We start from the raw sequence: 16,065 nt of genomic DNA, 5'->3' as shown, positions 1-16,065 counted from the left end.
AAAACCAGCCCATATTTGATCAGAGTTAGCTGCATCAGGAAGAAATGGCTTTGTAAACAAAAAGTGGAACGTATGAGTTTATTTAGATATTTTAAATGTTTTTTTTTTTCCCCCAACCTAACAGCTGCAGCGGACTGAAATGCAAATATCAGTCTGGTTTCTGTTGGAAATTGTTAATTCTTCATGAAATTGATGATAAATTACATCTAGAATTTATTTCTGTAATTCTGTAAATCAATTTCTAACTGGAATGTGGTTATTTACAAACATGAAAAAAATGGCCTTCTACACTTCTCATGAACTGTGTGTAGAAAAAACCTGAGCTGAGAGCTTTTAATGCTTCCAGATTTCTCTTTGTCTGGGAGAGAATAACATGATTCCAAAAGCTGGAAGGGGAAATGCAAGCATTAATGAATGTAATAGGAATAGTGCTTTTATTGGAAGAACCCCTCTATCTTTTTACTAAATAAGATTTTTCTTTTAGGTAAAAATACAGGTGCTGTTCAGATTTGTTGTTGGGTTTTGGCAGTGATTTCCACAGGGCTTCGTTTCCCCACTGGGAAATAGATAGAAAAAATAAGAGGTGATTAGGAAAGAACGAGTGACAGGAAAAAATAGCTACATTTGTTCAGTAATCTCTTCATTTAGATGTATAAAGGCATTTGGGATCCAAAGAAGCAGACAGGCGAATGTCTGTGCAGGCTTTCGAAAGAGCCTGGCTGTCTGATTCAATTGCTAACAAATAATTACAATAGAAAGCCAATCACTCGGTTTCTGAGGGCCTGAAAGTCATTTTTGAAAAGCTGACTTGAAGCCCGAAAATATTTCGAAAACTTTACCTACTACATCTCCCTGTCTGAAAGCATCAACCAGATCCAGAAAGAAGCCAGACTAGTATTAAGATCTGGTCTGCAGTGCCACTCCTAATTCAATTAACCAAAAAAAGCTCTAGTGAGACATAATCTCTTATTCTTTAAAGTTTGCACTAGGAATTCTTGGCTGTAATGTGATTTAACCTCATTCTGACATAGATCTGTAAAACAAATGAATATTGTATAATAAAAAATAGAAGCATCATGATATTTTAGGGGGGAAAAAACCACCCTTGATGATCCCAGACTTGACTTAGTTAATACTGCCTGCGAGGAGGGAGGCAGCTGATGGGGCACTGTGCGTCCCAATGTGTCCAGACTGCTGAGGGAGAAGGTGCTGAGTCAGTCTGCAACACCAAATACACCACTGAGGCCATTCAAGAGTAGATTTTGGCTCAGAAAGTGCGAGAGAGGAAATAAAAGCTCTCAGTACAATACACCATCAGAAGTGTTTATTCTGCAGAGGTGAGAAAACTAATAATAAAGTGTATTCACATCAATTATTTAAAACAATTCCAGCAAATATTGACTTTGACCTCCCTCACCACCCCCCAACAAAAATACTTTGAGTGATTAAAATGCATTTTGATTTCTTTTTCTTCAACACCGAGTACTTTATCTGGATTTGCTGTCGTCACATGGGGCAAGAAAGAAAAAAAACAAAGAAAAGGCTTGGGCAAGACTGTGAAGTTTTTCCTCAACTCTATCAAGAGAATGTCTTTTGTTTTGAAATACTACAGAAATGATATTAAGTCTTATAAAAGTTATCCAGTCACTAGAACATTGATCACTTCAGAATCTGTGTTGTTTGCAAGTCCTCATTTGGTTTTAGTAGCTTTTCTAGATAGGATAGTGATGGAGACAAATCCTTAGGCAGGTCCACACCTTTGCAGTTGCACTAAGAGGATGAACTGGAAGAAAAAAGAGAAAATAAGGACAATATAGGAATTTTCCTGCAAGAAAGCTTTTCTTAAAATAAAATATTTCAAGCAACAGTTCCAGAGATATTTGAGCTAATACAGTGATGGATAGACTAACATTTAAAGCTAATTTTCATGTTCTGATGCGGATGAGGACAAGTCTAGTGAGGTGATTGTATGAGTTTTTAGCCTTTTCAGAGAGAGAGTATCTACCGATAAGAGAGAGAGTGAGTACTTTAAATGAGAGCTGAAATGGCAAACTTAAATAGCATGTGCAAACAAAGCTGCTCACAACAATAGTAGTGAATTTAATCTTACTTAAATACAATAAAATTGGACACTTAATCTCTGCTGATTTATATACCTATGTTGCACCTGTTTGGATGGTATTTTGCTCACCTATTATAAACATCAATTTTATACCAATTATAAAAATAATTTGCTACTGTTGAAACTAAATAACGAGTTGGGAGTTGATGTCTAACTTTAAGGTGGCCCAGCTCAGCTGAAGCAAGCTCCCTGCACCCCATTCATTCTTGGCTGATGGATCAGGAGATGAGCAATATTCCATTTTCTCACAGGCTCTGCCTGTTATGTAATTTTCATGCACTACTCTGGTTCAAAATTTAAGATAAGCATGGAGGAAGGAGAAGGGAAAATATTCAGCTTGTGCCTTCGTATTCAGGGCATGTCCTTGCTGCCTTATCGCATCAGAGAGCCTCAACCCGTCAGTGCTTTCATTACTCCACATTTTCCTCCCCCAAGAATTTATAATGTCACCATCTTAATTTGTTTTGGGGACAGTTGGCAGTCTGATTCCATATCAGAGAGAAAATTTGTTTTATTAGAAAACATCTATAAGCAGTTAATCTGGCAACTTTATTTCAGACCTTAAGAGGTCAATACATAATTTAGAAGTTTTTGGATGCCATTCTAATTGCTTCTCACTCAAAAAGAACCTCAATTACATAGGCTTGGTTTTCTGAGGGCCAAAGTTCTACTTCAGTTATCAAAACTGCTGTAGTAGACCCTAACCCCCACGTCAGCCTCTGTGGTATTCGATTTGTCGTGGTCAGAGATGGAGGAGACGAGAGCAGATAGAGACCTGTGCTGCGGGAGGAGATCACAGTGCCCTGTGGGGTGCTAGAGTGGGGGATGGTGCACAGCTGGTGGCAGTGATATGGCAAAGCTGGCAGCAAGTCAGGAAGCCCCAGCTATGCCACAGCAATGATCAAGTAACAGGATAGGAAGAAATTGCGCTCCGTAATAGAAATCAAGCTAATGTTGGCTTTCCAGCAGTGATAGGGTGGAGTGAAACTTCAGTCACGCAGACTGTGCTTGACAAAACCAGGTCCTGGGGCAAGCCAGGGTCTTCTGGAATTAATGAGAAGACTCCTATTGGTCCCAGTGAGCAGGAGGTCAGGTTCTTAGTGCAGCAGTACTACTTCAAACCTATATAGGAATCAGTATTTCCAGGGCAATGGGAGATAACTGCAGCCCTCAAGGCCTTCGGGATGTAAAACTCAGTGTGATTTACAGCTTGCACCTCATGGAAGTATTGCAGAGACAAAACCTGCAGCTTATGAATAGGAACGAAGGCCCAGAATTATCTTTCAGAGCTGCAGCCCCCTTGCCGTGAATAAATGTTTCATTTTTATTGCATTTGTTTTGCTGGTCTTTAAGAATCCCAACAATTACATGGTCAGAGATATCAAAGGTATAAAAGAAATCGAGATCATTTACAGCTAGTTCACAAAGGCTCCTCTATAATGTGCTGATCTGGAGAAATTCTGTGTTGATGGGTCCTATTACAAGTGGAAGGAATGAAACTTTGAAATGCTGTTATTTCATCTTTATGTGACACATAATGAAGTCACTTCAAATGTCAGTTTTCAATGGAACACGAGATCTCTGGGTAATGCAGAGCCCATTCAAACTAAAAAAATAACGATGAGATATAAAAAAAGTCCAATGCGTTTTAAGGACATGATGCTATTACAGAATTGAGAGTTGAAAAGATTAAATTCTTTTTTTTTTTTTCCCCTAAAAAAAGAAAAAGCTAAAAACAAAAAAGAAATTTTCTGGATTTTATGGCATTTGCCTCATTTCCTTGAAAAAATCCTGAAACTTTTTTCATGTTTCTTCAGCTTGTAATTGAGGACTAATTATTCATCTTTTAAATGATGATGAGTCACTTTTAGATGTTTTATATTTTGCTTTACATTTTACATTTTAGCTCATCTCACTTTATACTTCTTCAGCTGGACTCTCCCTCTGAACAAGTTGCCTTTAACAATCATTGACGAGGAAGAGGCAAGATTAATCTCACTCATTTAAGAAATCTACTTTGAGATTAAATGAAATGAGTCCTAGAAATGTTATTTCTCTCTATCACCTGTAAAATGAAGTAGAAGTCTCACTTGTGGGACATGAATATCATTTCAGTATTTAAAAGCAAATATGAGATTAGACAACATTTGTCTTTCAGGCTTTCCTGTATATTCATGTCTTCCTCTATTCAGGTAGGCATTGGATTGGTGATATTGGATAAGTTGTGCCTGTGTGGCAGCAGAAGATGCCTGACCCTGTGCCATTCCCTGCCCTACTGTGAGTTCTCGTGCAGAAAATGTGAGGCTTGAGGTTGAGACGAGGAGCGCAAGGGGCTGCACAGAGACTTGGTGCTGGTGGCACTTCATCTGATTCCCCATGCAACTCCATGGGCTGTGTGCGGAACCAAGGAGGGCAGGGCTGGCTCCTGGCTCCTCATGTGAGATAGGGACCTGGACCAGGGTATCGCTAAGACTGATTAGAGGGCTGAAGGGACATGAAAGGGAGCCAGGCGAAGACTGTTGGGCAATGGTAGAGGAAAGCAAAGGACACGTGAGAGAAAAATGTGTCAGTAGGTGGTGCCAGAGGACACTTATAAGAAGTGCCACCACTATTTTGCCCTTGCTGCGGGCAAAATGCATCCAAGATAGCTGTGGGAACCCCTGGGCTTGTCGATGAAAAAAATGGTAGAAAAAATGGTGTTGTGATGCATCCCCTGAAAGGGCTTGTGTTTAGAAACTATTTCAAGGAAGTCTGAATAAAGAACGTGTAGCAAAACTTTTGTTTCCTTGAGAAAAAGTTGTTACAAGACTAATGTGACTAAATATTATTTTTTTACCCAGCTCAAGTTTCCCAATGAATTTTTGCTCAGCCTTGTCAACCCTGCCCACACAGATCTGACAAGAAAATGCAGTTCATAATATTATATTTTTAGTAACAAATTCTTTCATTTCCTTATGGGCACAAAAAAACCCACAAGTATTTGGAACTAAGTGTATACCTGATCTAGATACATGCAATATGTGGAAATGTAGGCATAAAAACATATTCATCATAAATGTATCTGTGATACACAGTGGATATATTTGTACATTCAACTCTGTTAAGATCTACAGAAATACTCTGTTCTTCAATGGTCTTTGTAGATTTTTTCAAAAACTTAATAAATGGCTTGGGTCATTAGAGATTTTTTTCTGTAATAGTTTTCAGACTGAGACCCTAAATGCCTAACCCATCCTCTTCTTTTGAAGGCTTCAGAGCAAAAACTTTCCAGTTAAAATCAAAATTGACAACATTAGGTTGTTGTCAGTACATTTCTCTAATGGCCTGTTTAGCTTTTAAATGGTTTTGATAATGTTTTAAGGAGTCCCATGGCATTATGAAAAAAATATTTAATATAACTTCAGATCTCAGAGCTCTATCACAGCTGTTATAGAAACTGAGCAGATATGATGAAGAGGGAGGCAAAACAGTCCCATAAAGATGAAAGTGAATGGATTTCATTTAGATCTAAGAGGAGAGCCACCTTGCTGAGCTGTACGTCAACAATATGTGTAACTAAGTAAATAAGGATATATCTTCTTTTGAAGCAGGAAAGTGTGCAACAGAAGTAAGAACACAGACTGTTGTGAGTTATGACAGGAAATCCAGAAGAATAGGGGTAACTAAGATCATTTTGTCCAACCATAAGCCCATTGAAGCAAGAGGTAAGAAGAAAGAGACAAGAAGTTAGTCTACCTCATTTAGTGGCAAAAATAACAATAGTATGTTGCATATATCATAAACACGAAGGATTCAGGCTGCACAGTGCTCAATTCCCCAGTGAAATATTAGGAAAACTTGGAGTGCAATTGAATGGAAAAAAAACAACAGGAGTCGACCAACCTCACAATCCGGCGAGAGATGTTCCCATCCTTTGACTGTGTCCTGACAGACTGCAATTTGTCATACACACTGAAGTCAATCTGTCCTACACACAGTTTCTGGTACTTTCTGGTGAACAGAGGGACTAGACTATGCACGAATCCTGTTCTGGGTAAAGAGTAATGCCACATAGCTCCATATTATTTCCTGGAAGCTGACAAAAGGGGTTGATGCTAATAACTGTCAGCACGTGCATATAAACACTTGTTTTTTTTTATTCTTTTCTATTTTTTTTTTTATTTTTTTTTTTAAAGAAAGAGCATTATTCACGAGGTCCTCTACTGACGGTCACAGGTGAGTCGGAGAAGCAGGGGTTTCACGGTGAAGGAAATGATCCTTGGCTGGACCCCTGCCCGTGTGTGCTACCTGACCTTCTGCAGCTCCTGTCTCAGCCAGGAGGGCAGGGGCTGCCCCAACCTGTGCAGCAGCTTAGACAACTCCACGTTGTGCTCTCGGTAGTAGCTTGACAGGAAATCTCGGGACTGTGAGGGGGGAAACAACACAAATAGTCAGACAAGGAGGCCCACCCTGCAGAAAATGGTAGCAGGCTCGTGCTGCCATGCAGTGGGGTGCCTGGGAGTTATGCTTGCCTCCTAGGGAGAGCTTCTTCTAGGGATTCCAACTATTCAGAGATCATTGAAAAATTTTGGTTTTTAAGAATACCAAGCCAGTGATTTTATTTTATTATTACTATTTATAAAGTGCTTGCTTTAGGGTTCAAACATAGCGCCTGTATTAAAAAAAAAAACATTAACTGAAATCTCTGTAAAGCCTTTACCTCTTGGTCCATGGGTGGATATTTTCGACCTTTGCTTTTTCCCAGGCACTTTGTTTTCCCTCCTTCCAGTAATTGGCACCAAAAGCCCTTCTGAGGGTCAAACCTATAAAAGATTATAATTATATGTAAGATTTAATCATGGAAGAATCTCACAGCTACTATAATATCAGAGTTAGCTAACAATTATGGCTGCACACATCTCTAGATGACATAAATAGTGAGAACAGAGTGGGAAGTAGCTTTCCTCTCATGAAAACTTTGATAATTTAATATTTGCCCCCAATTCATTTTGAGAGTGGTTCTAGGCAATACGTTTTTCACACTGTACTCTACTTGTGCTATCTATTTCTTATTCTGGTAGCCCAGCATATAGAGTACGTTTCAAATGTAGAGCTATAGGATTCCAGTTGAAGGACAACCTCAAAGATCTTCCAGACTGTTACTCCTATTTTGTAGTCTGGTTTTGTTCAGAGCTGTTATCCATGTCAGATCAATGGATCAGTGCTTACATTTTGATCAGTTGACAAAGAGCAAAGAAACCTTTGTTGGAGAATTACTGACCAACCCTTTTCCTGGAAGTATGCACACTGTATTCTCAAGAGTATTATCATTTTACTCTAGAAAAGTGCTCCAGATGGCCAGTAGGAGCTGATAATATCATAGGTCAGTACTGTCAAAGAGGTTAAAAAGAGCAATCTGATATATTTTGCAGACTTTGACAGACACAGACTCAATCCTTAAGTATATTTCTAAATTAAAGTGTGTGATTGGACTATGAAATGATAAGAAATCCAATATAAAAATGTTTTATGTTGATTTTTTGAGTGAAATAAGTAGTGCTTATGTTTTCTGACAGAATGGCTGTTTTCTTGTTGGTAATTGAACTCCACCTGAGAAGCTGGTTGTTCCATATCATTAGGCCTAAGTATCACTTCCATTCCAAAGATGGGATTAAAAATATAAACATTGTCTTAACAATATTATATGAAATATGCAATTTGATTTTGATATCTAAAATTCAAAGTATAAGAATCTTGGATTAAGACATTAAAGCATATACTCACTAAGGAATGAACAACACACAGTGTTTTGGATTTATTGCAGTGGTACTTGCAACATGCACAAAGCACTGAAAAGATTCATTCCTGCTATTCAGCAGATGTTTGAGAAGGATGAAGTATAACTGTCTGGAACATGGAGTTAATTAGTTACAGACTAGCTTTCTGCCCTGCATCTGTCCATATAACATAGGCATACCTGTGATTTGCTGCTGTACAGAACTAATTTCTGGAGAAGAGTGAATGTTCTTCACCTTTTTTTTCTTGCCTAGCCTATTATTGCAAGCCTGATCCTTGTTTCCTAAATTGTTTCAATAGCTGTATCAATTTAAAATAAATAAATCTTTGATTAAATGGGTATATTGATGATAGAATCCTTTCTACTTTGGCTTTCTCCTTCTGCTCATTGCATACAGAAGCACGTTAGCTAGCTTGCACTAATTTCCCAAGAGGAGAAGTAATATAGTATGTGACATAAAAGGAAAACTGCAAAACCATGCCCCGAACAATATTTCTGCCTCAGACTTAGCATACTGAATATTATTAAAGGAATGTATAAGTTTAGATAGTAGAAGAGAGGGCTTTTCTGGATAGAGGAAAAGGCATCTCAGACTTAATTCAACCTACTGTGTCCAGGTATTACAAAAATCTCAGGGCTCCTGTAAACATAATTGAGTAGAATAGAAACAGGTGGGAACTTCATGAAACACCTTGGACTTCTTTCCCTCTCCTAGCACTTTGCTTGATGATCGCAGTGTATTCCTACCAATGTTACGTGTTGATCCTTGCAATATTTGTTCATTTTCCATTTGGGTTTTACTACTTCAACAGGAAGAGAGTGTCCTGATGTGTGGAAGAGATGGTGATCCAGCTGGCAACCCAGTGTAATATGCACTTCCTTGCTCTGTTCACTCTGCAGCTTGAGAAGGGCTGGTTCTCTGGTCCTTGCATGAACATTACTCTCCCATGGGATGTTTATGTACTCATGACTGATAATGAACTTATTGCTCGCTTGCATTTGCAGGACTGTATCCTTAGGCTGCTGTGTGATGACTTTAAAGCTGTGTGGTATGCAGTTATTAGGCAGTAGCAACTGGGAATTATCCTATTACTTTGACTGGTCTAAGATAAAGCCACTACATCATTTAACGCATTTTCATTTTCCATTCTAAATCCTTACAGAGGTGTGGGCTTCCATCACACATTTGCATTCTCAGTGTCTCTAAATGGTGATTGCATAATTTTATAGAACTTTTTGCAATACATTTTCTTCTGTTCAAAAACATAGGAGATGCCATTTTTTCCCCTATTTGTTACTCCTCTGACTTTAATTTAGTTACAGAAAGGAAGCCATATGCATGTAGGTGTGTATTATTAGAGCAAAGCAGAAGGCCCTGCAGATGTGTGGCAGCAGTTTTCTGAGCACCAGTAGTTCAACTGTATTTCCTCCGCTTTAGAAACTAACGACTTAAAAAATCACATTCTGAAATCCAGAACTTCTCCTCTAGAAAAGAATTTTGGCAGAGCAATGTCCTTGAGAGTCAAAGAGCAGCAGACCTCAGCTCTCACTTCATGCCTGCAGTTTAAATAAGTATAACCTTCCCACCAGAGGCAATACTGAAGACAGATTATAGAGGGAGAAGAAACTGTGTGGGGCCAGAGGGGCCTTGGTGTCCTCATTTTTCTGGCAGTTTTCCTGTTGCCAGTATGCAGGAAGGGAAGGCAGATGCTCTCCCTTGTGCCAACCCCTCTGTCATGGGCTAGGAACAGCCTTGATCAGGGCACAAGGCTTCTCAGCCCACGAATGTGCCAGGACTCCTCCAGTGCAGCTCTGCTTATGATGACAAGATCCTCATACAGAGATGTTCTGTGCAAAAGCTTCTTACAATTTGCTGTCGGACTAGGAGGGTAGAGATAAATTCAGCCCACTCCTGCCTCTGCAAAGATTCTGCCTTCCTGCAGGGAATTGAAACATGTCAAAGAGAAAGTGCCACATAGGCCATTAATCCCCTATTCTGGGGAAAGTCTTATCCTCCGGGTGGCAAGGATGAGAAATATGATCCGGGCTCATTGTAGCTGCAGTCACTAGTTCCAAGCCAGAGGCTGCAGGCAGTCAATCACAAGGCTTCCACTCTGTGTAAAGACCTTGATTTGGGCTCCTGCAGAGCACCTCCAGTTGCAGCGCTGGCATCCCAGGCAACAAAGAGTTTCCAGCGTCAGATGAAAATCTGATCTTCCCCTGTATCCCAGGTTGAGGTCTGCAAGTAGTGGTTCATAATTGCACCCAACTGCCAGCGTGCAGAGGAGATCCACCCACGCCATGTGCCTGACTGCTGCTGGGAAAAAGGCAACAGAACTGGCCCAATCACTTATGGAAAAAGGATTAGGGAATGATGTATTTGGTCTACAATAAATGCAAACTTTGCAAGCAGATGAATCCCACCATACTGAATGCTGTTCTCCTAATCTCTGCCATTAAACAGCTACATAAATGTGGTAAAAATGTTTAAACTAATCTTTTTAGACTTAACACTGGGGGTCTTCAGCTTCTGGAGGATGTCATAATGCTCAACAGTGTGATTTGCAAATGTATGCTGAGCTTGTACATGCACAACTTACATCGACTGAACCCACATATTAATCACTGCAGCTAGGAAAGCAGCACTAGAACCAGAGAAAACATCTTGGGCATCTGTGGTTTAGCACTTAAAGATAGCAGACATTTTTTACATGAACACGGGCCTTTATTCTGTTCCTAATACAAAATACTGAGCAATCATTTGCTCTGTATATTGTGTGAAATAGAATTTGCACATGGAAATGTATGCGTTGCAGTTAAATTCTATAATACATGTATGCAAGTTAGGGGAAAACTGAATGCATCTTAAACACAACTTTAAAAAAATTGCTTTTTTCTTTGCAAAATTGTTTTTCTTGTGAGTTTTTGTTGTTGTTTGCAATTAACGATATATTAATCTGTCTATAATTCAGATAAGTATTAAAGTAGTAAAGTTTGTAAAGCAGATGATAAAGAAACAGACTCACGTTAGAGCTTCAGAGTAATTATAGTGAGGAGAGACTCCAAGAAACTTTTGCACTTCATCCATCACAGTAGCTGGGTCACTTCTTAGCTGCTGTCCATCAATAATTAGCAACTAGGGGGATAAATATGCCAGTCAGTTAGAAACAGATTGAGGTTGAAGAAAGGAATAACATTATCTCCTTCTTGTTCAGAGGAAGAGTTAGATCTAACAAACCTAACCCAAATGCCAAAGAATTCTGAGTCAGAGAGATAAGGAAGGAGTGCAAAAATGTTTCAAGGGTTTACAGTGTGTCCATAGGAAGTCTGGCATGGAATAAGAAAAATGATGGAATGCTTGTATCTTAGAATTAAATGTTCAGAAGCCAAACAATTAAATGTTCAAAAGTGATATTGTGGTAGTTTATTTCAGAATTACCATCAGCCTTGCAAAATTGTTAGCAAAGGTCTCTCTCTCTCTCTCTTTCTTTTTTTTAATTTAGAATTGTCGTGATGTAAAGGTACATTGACCTGCACAAGCAAATGTTAAGAGTATGCATCAAAAGTCTCCCAGAGAACCAAGAAGCAATGCTAATAACTGTTCTGGACAAACGTGTTTTATATTTATCATGAGGGCTTATTATGAATTATTAAGTTTTTGAGTGCCCAGGCTGAGTGAATGCACATTACTGACTACACATTAGTAAGCACCGTGAGTGCACTCTCTGCGTACCTTATTAAGAATGAGTGCATTTTGTTGTGCGTCTTGTAAAATTAATCACTACAGCTATGCAACATGAGTGGTTACCAGTTTTACAAGAAATATGTCAGTGTGCGCCTGCATGTTTAATAAGAGGTGTGCATTTGCTTTTTGCTGTTGTAGGAGAAGTAGAGAAATCTTCATGAGAGATGGCAGCAGCCCAGTCCAGAAGAAAAGAGAATAAGGAGCATAGGTGATGGGGCATGGGAGACTTGGTACCCTGTTCATGCTCCAGATTTCCCAGGACAGACATGCTTATTCTTTAAATACCCTTTAATATTTTTTCTTAAAATAGGCAGAAATAGTATGTAAGCAATGGACCATGTACACAGGTAAAGAATGCCCCTGTTGTGTAATACTAAAGCATTTTCTTTAGGTTTATATCACAAAACAATTGTTGCTTGGTAATAGGCATATTTCAGACCAATTCTTCTCAGAGTACTCAGTCTCATGACTTGATGGGGAGCAGATTAAATCCCCCACGATAAAGGAAACAGAGACTTACTACTTCATCTGGACTGTCACAAGTGCATGGGGCCAGGTGGAATCCACCAAAGGTGGAGGTGATTGCCAAGCTGCTTTCCACTATCTAGCAGCAGTCCTGGTCAATTAGAGAGGTCCCAGGGGACTGGAGATATGCCAATGTGACTTCCATTGTCAAGAAGGGTCATAGGGAATATCTGGGAAACTACTGGCTTGTCAACCTGACCTTGGTGCCAGGGAAGGTTATGGAGCAGATCATCTTGAGTGAGATCACACGGCATGAGTGGGACAGCCCAGAGATCAGGTCTAGACAGCATAGGTTCACAAAAAGCAAGTCCTGCTTGACCAACTTGATCTGCTTCTGTGATTGAGTGACTCACTCGGTGGATGAGGGAAGTGCTGTTGACATAGCATACCTCGACTTCAGCAAAGCAGTATCAATCTGCCTCAGGATAAGAGGGCTCTAGGATGCCACAGGAACATGTATAGATTGAATCAGTGAACTGAGGACAATGGGATGAAGTTCAACAAGACCAAGGGTTGAGTCCTGCACTTTGGTCACAACAACCCCATGTAACACTACAGGCTTGGGGCAGAGTAGCTGGAAAGCTGTGTGGAGGAAAAGGATCTGAGAGTGTTGGCTGATGCTCACCTGAACATCAGCCAGCAATGAGCCTAAGTGGCCAAGAAGGCCAATGGCATCCTGGTTTGTATCAGAAATAGTGGAGCCAGCAGAAGCAGGGAAGTTATTGTCCCTCTGTATTCAGCTCTGAACTGTGTTCAGTTTTGGGCCCCTCACTACAGGAAAGACATTGAGGCCCTGAAGCATGTCCAGAGAAGGGTAGCAAAGCTGTGAAGGATCTGGAGCACAAGTCTTATGGGGAGTGGCTAAGGAAATTGAGATTGCTAAGTCTGAAGAAGGGGAGGCTCAGGGGAGACTTTCTCAATCTCTACAACTGCCAGAAAGGAGATTGTGGTGAGGTGGATATCAGCCTCTTCTCCCAGGTAACAGTGAAAGGACAAGAGGAAATGGCCTCAAGTTGCGCTGGGGAAGCTCAGGTTGGATATTTGGAAGAATTTCTTCTCAGAAAGAGTGGTCAGGCACTGGAACAGGATGCCCAGGGAGATGGTGAAGTCACCATCCCTGGAGATATTCAAGGAAAGCAGATGTAGTACTTAGGTACATAGGTTAGTGGGCAATATTGGTGGTAGGTGGACAGTTGGTTTAGATAGTTCAAATGATTCTATGATTGTATGATATTGGTTAGGCCTATATGTTTATGTTAAATGTTCATGGAAAGGTTTGTAAAAGACAATTCAATAAAACATCTGAAGGAAGATGAAGCAAAAGATAGAATTTTTGCTCCATTACTGAGGAAGGCTAATTCCCTATCAGCATCAAATAAATGTGAAATTTTCTAGAAACAAAGTGAGTGGGAGGGGGAATTGAATTGTTTTTTGATAAAGCCTTGGCATTTTCTGGATGAATTTGGCAAAACTTCCTACAGTATCTCATGCTACAAATACTTGTTTCTTGAGACTCAGAAGCCTTGGCAATCTTGGAAGGAAGGTCCTAAGTCACTCATTGACTCCATGTGGCTACAGGCCAAAGAGTTTTCCTGTTGCATCTTAACAGAAGACAGAAAAATCAAAATATTTCTGGTAAATGCTCTGATATTGACAAATCTGCACTTCATAATGGCTAAGAGTTCCAGTGGGAAGTATCCCATTACGTCTATCAATGAGGCCAATACTCACTGCAGGACCTTCTGCAACCTTGGTGAACTAACAGATTGGAAGTTACCTGTGAAGCTGGGTAGTGAGTAAGCCATCGTTCAATGTGGACAGCATACCATCCAGGCATCAGACACCTCTTCTGGAGAGTCCTTGTCTCTGAGGGTGCCCAGGGGCTTGACGTAATGACTTCATAAAAATTGAATTTCAGAGCGGTCGGGTCCTCATGAGAGCGCTGATGCTAATGGGAGATATTTAGTCACACATCACTATGACTCTGAAGATTAAGCCATGATCAAAGAGAAAAAGAGGAACAAATTGCTCTGGTACTTCTAACTCCCACAGAGAACAGATCATGACTCCTTATAGCCTCCTTCCCAATACGTCCTATAACTCCCCACTCAGAAGGCAACAACCTCAGTTCAGATTTTGCAATGTGTGAGAGACGGAGATTGTGCCTGCCCTTCTCTGCACCTCTGTCTACTCCATGCTGGAGCCAGGGGTGAGAGAAGAGCTGAGGAGGTACTTGGCCAAAGGAGATCCAGTGTTTTACTGCTCCACATCTCATATCAGCATTTGTACAGATGCAAATTAGAAAGCCACAGTATCAGAAATATTGTACTTTATGCTTATTGCAACATTATCTATGTCCATTTTAACCCCGTTTTTAGTATTTTCTTCATTTCTCTAATCACACCATATTTTGCATACTAAAATATCTCTTTAAAAAAACAGTGTACAGACTTTCTTATGGAAAGGTATGGACATGATAAAAGGCATGAAAGAGCATCCTAGATTTTCCTTAGAAAATTAATATGTTTTGTTTTATTTTCACAAAAAGAAAGAAACCCTACTCTTCATACACATCTCTTTTCAGCTAGGAGGAAACTTTAGAAGACATTACATATATTTGTACACTACTCCATATTACTCAACTTGCAAGACAGAGGACTAGATGAGGAACCAGATTCTCAGCATAAAAAGCTCTGATTTCTAGCTAGGCCATGCTCATTTTCCCCCGTGCATCTCCCTGGGTGAAGAATACTGCTTTTCCTCTATGTAGTGTCAAATGTAATTGAGATTAATATGCTTGTTTACAGCTAGTGGCAGCTCTGTGCTGAGAAGTTTCATCATTTATGACACTGGTGTAACAGGTGCCAACTGCAAAAGCTGGCATTCAGCATCCTTCCACTTTTACACAGTGCAAATGCTGTGCAATAAATCCTGTTCTTGCTCAAGGGCACAAATTCCCCCTGATGATGGTCATCATCCCCCGCTGTTGATTTCACTGTCTGTTTCTTGAAGGCAAGGTCCATACCTGATACCAAGAATAGGCACGGTCAGATGGGTCGATTAGGATGGTGATGATCTTGGCCTTGGGGATGAGGGAAGCTGCTCGTTTAGGAGCTTCCTCAGAATGAAAATAGTTGGCACTTTTCTCAAAGAGAAGGTCGGTGGTGGTATTGGAAGGAGTGGGGAAGAAATCCATGTACCTGGGAGGTAAAGAAATTAATTAGAACTAAAAGGGTCATATGCATCTGCATCTCATTTCATGGTAGGTCAGAAAGTAGATTTTCAGACATAATTCATAACAAGCAAAATTAAATTTCTCAGCTCACTCCGGAACTGGAATAGGGAGAACAGATTTTGGCTCTTGGATGGTACTGGTAATAGCTAAATCCTCCATGAAGTCAGGTAATTCAGTTTTCCCTTTGATGAATGGGGTTTTTCTAATAAGTTCAGTGTCACAAGGAAATTTTTTGCCTGTTCACTTTTAGCCAGAGAAAAAAAAGGAGAGAAGCTGCAAAATGCAAACTGTTTAGTTTTAACATTGTTGAAAAGTTTCATCTTTGAACTGACAAATATTTTAGCCATTTTCAGAAAGCAAGATTTCAAATTTTGGCTTTGATGATCTTTTCTATTGAAAATTGATTTGAAGTAAAAATGAATAGCATCGGAAGTTTAATCCAAAGACTGGAGAATTCAAATGGATGCATTTTTTGGTCTTATTAGTTTGGCTGAGTACTCCAGAAACTTCCGTTTTGATGTGGCAGGCTGTTTTTAAGAACTTTCTACTGAAACAAAGTGTGTGGGACCTTACCCTCTGCACAAAACTCTACTGACATTTGAGCCTAGCAGCCAATCCCAGTGAAATGTGCCAGAACACATCTCAGCAGGACCAGCTTCTTT

General features: G+C 39.9%; 1 protein-coding gene across 2 annotated transcripts in view; it reads right to left on the bottom strand.

Moving 5' to 3' along the window:
* Window positions 1-736: 736 nt before the first annotated feature.
* NDST4 (N-deacetylase and N-sulfotransferase 4) overlaps window positions 737-16,065 on the bottom strand; it is a 105,893-nt gene continuing 90,564 nt past the window's right edge. For both annotated transcript variants that reach the window (XM_010709954.3, XM_003205731.4), the window contains exons 10-15: window positions 15,194-15,368; window positions 13,946-14,116; window positions 10,925-11,034; window positions 6,822-6,924; window positions 6,005-6,525; window positions 737-1,783 (exon numbers count right to left, since the gene is read on the bottom strand). In XM_010709954.3, coding sequence (XP_010708256.1) covers window positions 6,406-6,525; window positions 6,822-6,924; window positions 10,925-11,034; window positions 13,946-14,116; window positions 15,194-15,368 — 679 coding nt within the window. In that variant the 3' untranslated portion in view covers window positions 737-1,783; window positions 6,005-6,405. The remainder of the gene's footprint in view (window positions 1,784-6,004; window positions 6,526-6,821; window positions 6,925-10,924; window positions 11,035-13,945; window positions 14,117-15,193; window positions 15,369-16,065) is intronic.

Source organism: Meleagris gallopavo, chromosome 4 (genome assembly GCF_000146605.3).
Source record: "Meleagris gallopavo isolate NT-WF06-2002-E0010 breed Aviagen turkey brand Nicholas breeding stock chromosome 4, Turkey_5.1, whole genome shotgun sequence".
NCBI lineage: Eukaryota > Metazoa > Chordata > Aves > Galliformes > Phasianidae > Meleagris > Meleagris gallopavo.
The sequence above is the reverse complement of the archived record's forward strand: the minus strand, read 5'-3'. Positions and strand labels throughout refer to the sequence as shown.